Genomic DNA, 7,189 nt, shown 5'->3' with positions numbered 1-7,189 from the left:
AAGCGGGACTCTTATTTGGACAGCTCTCTAGTGCGCAGGCGCAAGCCTTCCTGAGGCGGTGGGTGGTATATTAGGCGAAGAGGCGGGGTCGCCCGAGCTGCCGCGCTGGCATTTTCTCCTGGACACGGAGAGAGTGCGGAGTGCGGCTGCCGAGAGCCGAGCCCAGCAGTCCTGATCCTCTGAGTCGTGAAGAAGGAAGGCAGCGAGGGGGCTGGGGTTAGAGCCTGAGGCAAGGTGAGATGAACCCCCAGAGCGGGCATCTGCCCCCTGGTGCGGCGCCCCTCCCCCATCCTTTTATCCCAATCCCTTTACCCTGGATTTAGAAACCCCCTCCTGCTCGAGCCCCGATTCCTGCCCCCCTCACGATCCCTTTTTATTTAGAACCCCGTTCCTTCTCTGAATCCTTATCCAATTCCTTCGCGGAATCCTCAGATTTCCCGACCTTGATCCGTTATACGACGCCTCTTGATTCCAAACCGTAATTCAACTTCGCAGAAGCGAATTTTTCCCCTTCCTCCCCCCCACCCCCCGCCCCTCGAAAAATGCCGCAGTCGGAGCTCTTATCGGATTCCGGAACGCGGATTTGAAGCGTTTTCGCTGTCGGCGTCTGGAAATTTTAGATTGTCTATCGGGACGGCCGTTTACTTTTCCCGCTCCGGTTAGGCCTGTTTCTCCCCGTACCCCGCACCTCCCCCGCCCCCAGAATCAAACCACGCACGCACACACAATTTGGTCCTGCGTATTTTCCTTCTGTAGTATAATGCCTAGTTCCTCTCCCACACCCCCCTAGGCTCTGCTCTTGCCACCGAGACAAGAGCTATGGCTCAGAAACCGGACGGCGGTGCAGGCCTCCGCGGCTTCCAGGTGAGATTCCCCGGTCCCCATTCCTCCATTTTCCCTGCTGACAGATGACGCCCACCCCCGGCCCCTTAGGTGGCGCAAATGCCAGGATCTGATTTTGCCCTTCTTCCGGCCTAGACTCCGCTGGCTCTCAAATTTCTAGCGTTTATCGAATGGGGGGGGAGGGGCGTCCCTTTTCAGCCATCGGTCCCTGCTTAGAGAAAGGGGAGACCCTGTTAGTCAGGGCATTCTGCCCAGAGAATGCGGGTTGGGTAAGGAACCATTTTTTTTCCATAACCCTGACGCGTGTAGAGACGTCTATCGCCCCATCCCCCAACCTCTCGCCTCCACCCTCCCCTTCTCCACGCAGCGAGACTCCCCCTCCACCCTCTCTGCTTATCCTCCTCCATTCCTTCTCAGGTCTTGAGCTCCCCACCGCAAGCCTAAGCAGTCCGGCTCTAAACACGCTTGGGGTTCAATGGTCGCACCATGCTCCTCACCAGCCCCTGCTGCCTCTGACTGCCCTCACCTTGCCCTGTCCCCTCTACCCTTAACCAAGTTTTGTTCCCGCCCCGCCCCCCTTTGACCCTCCTCTGCCCCCAGATCTGTGAACTGTGACTCTTGTCTACAGCTCCCCTGCTGCGTGTGCCCCTCCTTCTGATCTGGCTTAGGAAGCCCAGAGGTTGAAATGTCCCCCTCCTGTATTTGCAGGCTGAGGCCCCTGTCGAAGACGGCGCCTTGCTTGTGCAGACCTTGATGGAAGCCATCCAGATCTCCGAGGCTCCACCCACCAACCAGGCCATGGCAGCTGCCAGTGGGCAGAATGCTAGTCCCCAGAGTTCACAGCCCCCAACTGCCAATGAGGTGGCTGATACTGAGGTTTCAACAGCTGCTGCTAGGCCTAAGACAGGCTTTAAAGCTCAGAATGCCAAGGGTCCAAATGATTTCTCTCAGGCACGTAATGCCAAGGAGATGCCCAAGAACCAGTCTAAGGCGGCCTTTAAGTCACAGAATGGCACCGCTAAAGGCCCAAATGCTGCCTCTGAGTTTTCCCAGGCAGCAAGCGCAGGCAAATCAGCAGCTAAAAAGTCTGAAATGGCCTTTAAGGCCCAGAATACTAAGGCAGGCCCCAGTGCCACGTACAATTTCTCTCAGTCTCCCAGTGCCAATGAGATGACCAACAACCAGCCTAAGACAGCTACTAAGGCTTGGAATGATACCACTAAGGTCTCTGCAGCTGATGCCCAGATCCAGAATGTAAACCAGGCCAAGATGGCTGACATAGGGACCAGCCCAGGTATCTCTGAAACTGATGGCGCAGCTGCACAGACCTCAGCAGATGGCTCCCAGGCTCAGAATGTGGAGTCCCGGACTATAATTCGGGGCAAGAGGACCCGCAAGGTGAGATCCCTGCTAGCTTCACTCTGCTCTGGGTGCTCGCCTTTCTTTGAAGTACCTTTGCTCCAAACAAAATAAAGGGCATATATACCTGTATTGGGGCTAAGCTGTAGGGTCTGTTGAAGGTAAATGCTTATTCCTGACCCCTGATTGGCCACAGATTGATGGTGAGTCTATACAAGGACACCGATCACCATACCCCCTGTGTATAGGTCATTTTACATTTTGACAGTATGCACCATGGGTGAGGTATTAAGAGAGGCAGGCTCACACTGAGTTATCATTGGATCTTGAAGAGTCCCACACTCGCTAGAGAAAACACGGTCAAGGAGAAATGAGACTCAAATTCAGGGTGGGAGCAGTGGTCACATAGGAAAGGAGATGCTCTGGGCCCCCCTTTATGGTTGTCTTTGATCTGGTTTGGAGGTGAAAGACAATGAAAAAGAAGCATAAAATGACCCCTCAGTAGCCATTAGTCGCTTTATGTTTGCTTTAACGTCCTAGGTTAGCTACTGGGAGGACTCAGGATTAATAGTGAAGCTGGAATTCTCTTTTCTCTTACAATGCAGATTAACAACTTGAATGTGGAGGAGAACAGCAGTGGGGATCAAAGACGGGCCTCACTGGCTTCAGGGAACTGGAGGTCTGCTCCAGTTCCAGTGACCACTCAGAACCCACCTGGCGCACCCCAGAATGTGCTGTGGCAGACCCCACTGGCTTGGCAGAACCCGTCAGGCTGGCAAAACCAGACAACCAGGCAGACCCCACCAGCACGTCAGAGTCCCCCAGCTAGGCAGACAGCATCAGCTTGGCAGAACCCAGTTGCATGGCAGAATCCAGTGATCTGGCCTAACCCAGTGATCTGGCAGAATCCAGTAATCTGGCCAAATCCCATTGTCTGGCCTGGTCCAATTGTCTGGCCAAACCCAATGGCCTGGCAGAATACAGCTGGATGGCAGTCCCCACCCACCTGGCAGGCTCCCCCCAGCTGGCAGAACCCTCAAGATTGGCAAGGCCCTCCAGATTGGCAGTTACCCCATGACTGGTCACTGCCTCCTGACTGGGCAGTTCCCACTGATTGGCCTTTTCCACCTGACTGGATCCCTGCCGACTGGCCAATTCCACCTGACTGGCAGAACTTACGACCCTCGCCCAATCTGAGATCCTCCCCCAACTCTCGTGCCTCACAGAACCAGGGTGCACCACAGCCCCGAGATGTGGCCCTTCTTCAGGAAAGAGTAAGCACTGCACCTCTCGTGTTTTGCTGTTGTCCTTCCATTTGTAATGAGCCGTTTGCTGCAAGCATAATTTTAATTATTTCTTTCTCCCCAGGCAAATAAGTTGGTCAAGTACCTGATGCTTAAAGACTACACGAAGGTGCCCATCAAGCGCTCAGGTAGGTCCTGCCCATCCCTGAGCTCTTTGGGCGTCCATCCCTTCCCTTCCATAGCTGATGCTTCTGTCTGTACCTTTGAAGGTCCTGACTCAGCTACCCTCACCAGGGCTGGCAAAGGGACTGCTACTCGGTACTCCCACTCAGTCCCAGGGCTTCCCCTTGTCTCCTACAGAAATGCTGAGGGATATCATCCGAGAATACACTGATGTTTATCCAGAAATCATCGAACGCGCCTGCTTTGTCCTGGAGAAGGTAAAAAGCCAAATCTAAGAAGCTGGAATGATGGGGAAAGTCAGTTTTATGAGATTCCTACCTGAAAGTTTAGAGCAAGGTTTAACGGGGCTGTGACTGTCTGCCTATGTGAAGATTATGCTAACTGCTGTAATTTCATAATCTGTTTTCTTGCCCCTGTAGAAGTTTGGAATTCAGCTGAAGGAAATTGACAAAGAAGAGCACCTGTATATTCTCATCAGTACTCCTGAGTCCCTGGCTGGCATACTGGGAACGTAAGATGGGAAAGGAGGTGGAATATGGCCTTTCTCAGTGATGCTTTTTTTCCTAAGAATTTCAGTATTCATTCACATAGAAGGTCCTGGGCAGAGTGGGGGCATAATGATCTCCCCTGAGGAATAGTGGAAAAGCTAAATTGGCAAGCTTGCTGGGGTTTTCATGCAAATGGCTGCTGGCTATGTATGTGTGTGTATATATATTCATTCTTTTTGCCTTCTAGGACCAAAGATACACCCAAGCTTGGCCTCCTCTTGGTGATTCTGGGCATTATCTTCATGAATGGCAACCGTGCGAGTGAGGGTGAGTGGCTGGACTTGCAGCTGGGGATTACTACAACCTGATTCTCATGCTCACTTTCTGTGCCTTATCTCTCCTCTTGCCTCCTGTTACAGCTGTCCTTTGGGATGCACTGCGCAAGATGGGACTGCGTCCTGGGTATGATTAGGCTCTTTCATCTCCTGTCTGAATTATCCTTTGGCAGAAGAGGGTGGTTCCAGGATTGCATTACATGATGTTCTTGTGGCAGCAGCAGGGGGGTGGGGGGAGTGCTTTGGGGAAGTTTACATTATTTGAATAGATGGGGAAACAATCTTGAATTCTGATTGTTGTTTCCTTTTTTTACCATCAGGGTCAGACACCCCCTCCTTGGTGATCTGAGAAAACTTCTTACTTACGAGTTCGTGAAGCAAAAGTAAGTGATTACACTCGGTCTGCATCAGAAAGGGCTTTCTAAGCAGACTGCTTACAGCACACCTTATGTAAGGGTCACACAATGTGTCTTTATGCAGAAGGTGGTACTGAAGGTACGCTTTGAGGTAGGACATTTCTGCAGCATAGTCGTGAGTGCAGCCTGTCTATTCTCAGGAACAGTGGGCCATGTTGGAATCATGAAGAGCTCTATCGGTGGTTCATGGACAGGATTATAAGCAACAACTTTAGCAGAAGGGTTGAAATGAGTGTTTCCTTCCTGTGACCCCATACAAGTGTCCCTTGCAGCTCTGAGTGGTTGCCTGGTATAAAATCACCGGCCTAGGAATCCTTAAAGGATAGATACCCTGACTATGTTTAGAAGTGAGTCTGGAGTAAATGAGTTCTGTTTGAATTAAAGAGTTTCAAAATCCAGATTTATGAGGTATTTTTCACAGACTGCCCATAAACAGACTTTTTTTTTTTTCCCACTTCAGATACCTGGACTACAGACGAGTGCCCAACAGCAACCCTCCTGAGTATGAGTTCCTCTGGGGCCTCCGCTCCTACCATGAGACTAGCAAGATGAAAGTGCTGAGATTCATTGCAGAGGTAATGGAGGAACTGATAATAGGTTAATTGGGTTCAGTCCCCAGAACCCATGTAAAAAGCCACTTGTGGTAGTGTGCGTTTGCACTCCAGTCCTGGGGAGATGGAGAGCCTACTTGTCGAGAAACACTGTCTCAGATAAGGTGGATGGTACCTGAGGAACATCACTCAAGGTTGACTTCTGGCCTCCATGCATGCACATGTATGTGCACACACACATACAGGAACACACACGAGAAGCTAGCTTAGCAATTTAAAATATGTGGTAGTCATTAACTTATAAGACATTCTGCTGCATAATAGATATCTAGAACTTACTCATTGTATCTAACTAAACTTCATGCCCTTTAATGAATATGTCCCTGTTCCTCATCCCACTTGAGCCCCTGGCAACCAGCATTCTCATCTATTCCTATGAGTTTAGTCTTAGATTGCCATTTAGATTGTATCTAGTCTCTGTATATCGACTTACTTACTATAATGCCCTTCAGTTTCACCCATATCGTCACAAATAGTAGGATTTTCATTTTTGAAGACTGAATAGTATTGCACTGTGTGTAAAAGCAATATTTTTCATCTATTGATGGGCACTACACTGATTATGTATCTTGGCTACTGTAAAAGGTTCCATTTGGTTTTCTGTTCCTCGTCGCAGGTTCAGAAGAGAGACCCTCGTGACTGGACCGCACAGTTCATGGAAGCTGCAGATGAAGCATTGGATGCTCTGGATGCTGCTGCTGCTGAGGCAGAGGCCCGCGCTGAAGCACGAACCCGCATGGGAATCGGAGATGAGGCTGTGTCTGGGCCCTGGAGCTGGGATGACATCGAGTTTGAGCTGCTGACCTGGGATGAGGAAGGAGATTTTGGAGATCCTTGGTCCAGAATCCCCTTTACCTTCTGGGCCCGATACCACCAGAATGCCCGCTCCAGATTTCCTCAGGCCTTTACTGGCCCCATTATCAGCCCCAGTGGTACAGCTACTGCCAACTTCGCCGCCAACTTCGGTGCCATTGGCTTCTTCTGGGTTGAGTAAAATGTCCAGTAAGTAAATCACTCTGAATTAGGCAAATGGGATTCTTGGGGGAATACATGGTCAGTGGGGATTGTAGTCACATTCCTGAGCTAGTAGTGATATACAAGCCATGGTGGAGAAAAAAGAAGTACAAAGAACTGCTATTTATTTGGTGTTTATGATCCTTATTACTTGCTACAGCTTATTGAATTATTTTCCCTTTTCTTCTATTCACAGATCCTGCGCATCATTTGCAATAGTTTTCCCTCTGAGTAAGGCTGAAGCCTCAGATTCCTTCAGAACCCAGCTATCTAGAGAGCCACATCCTCTTGACTGAGTGGCATGCAAGATAAATTTATTTGCTATTCTGTCTATTACTTTTTTTTTCTTGTGTGTTGTCAAGTTTTGGTATCAGAAATAAATGTTGAAATTGCAAAGTGAATTAAATGTGCTCCTCTTTTTTGTGTGTATATCCAGAGAAAGGGATCAACCTATTTATTGGCTCTAACCTGAAGGGCAGATCAGCTTTCAATATATGGAAATGTGGGTAGATGCAACTAATGGATTGGGAACCAAAGAAGGGAATGAGTGAATACAAGTGTTTATTAGATCTAAGGACTGGTGTAATTGTTTATTTAGTAAATATCACATAAATAATGCGTGTGATGGGCAATTCTGTTGTGTAAGAAATGCAATGGAAGGTGTGGTGGTCAAAACAATTCCATTTAAGAAGACAG

At 49.5% G+C, this 7,189-nt stretch overlaps 1 protein-coding gene across 2 annotated transcripts; it reads left to right on the top strand.

Annotated features, from left to right (window-relative positions):
- LOC130868019 (melanoma-associated antigen D1) lies at window positions 1-6,894 on the top strand. 2 transcript variants are annotated; one of them, XM_057760252.1, is made up of 13 exons: window positions 1-234; window positions 791-864; window positions 1,552-1,704; window positions 2,808-3,476; window positions 3,571-3,634; window positions 3,807-3,886; window positions 4,049-4,140; window positions 4,365-4,444; window positions 4,537-4,579; window positions 4,773-4,835; window positions 5,329-5,443; window positions 6,096-6,481; window positions 6,690-6,894. In XM_057760252.1, the coding sequence occupies exons 2-12, from the start codon at window positions 820-822 to the stop codon at window positions 6,471-6,473; spliced, it is 1,782 nt and encodes a 593-aa protein (XP_057616235.1). In that variant the 5' UTR covers window positions 1-234; window positions 791-819; the 3' UTR covers window positions 6,474-6,481; window positions 6,690-6,894. The 2 variants fall into 2 exon arrangements, with proteins under 2 accessions (XP_057616235.1, XP_057616234.1); XM_057760251.1 differs by having other exon boundaries at window positions 2-234; window positions 1,552-2,241.
- Window positions 6,895-7,189: the final 295 nt, after the last annotated feature.

This window comes from Chionomys nivalis, chromosome X, assembly GCF_950005125.1.
Source record: "Chionomys nivalis chromosome X, mChiNiv1.1, whole genome shotgun sequence".
Classification (NCBI taxonomy): domain Eukaryota; kingdom Metazoa; phylum Chordata; class Mammalia; order Rodentia; family Cricetidae; genus Chionomys; species Chionomys nivalis.
Note: the sequence above shows the minus strand (reverse complement) of the source record. Positions and strands in the feature narration are given on the sequence as shown.

What these genes read in the sequence shown, in the direction of transcription:
- LOC130868019 (XM_057760251.1), top strand. Translation starts at nt 820, where the DNA reads ATGGCTCAGAAACCGGACGGCGGTGCAGGCCTCCGCGGCTTCCAG. An exon ending in GGGGCAAGAGGACCCGCAAG is followed by an intron (nt 2,242 to 2,807) that starts GTGAGATCCCTG and finishes CTTACAATGCAG; the next exon opens with ATTAACAACTTGAATGTGGA. An exon ending in CTGGCTGGCATACTGGGAAC is followed by an intron (nt 4,141 to 4,364) that starts GTAAGATGGGAA and finishes TTTGCCTTCTAG; the next exon opens with GACCAAAGATACACCCAAGC.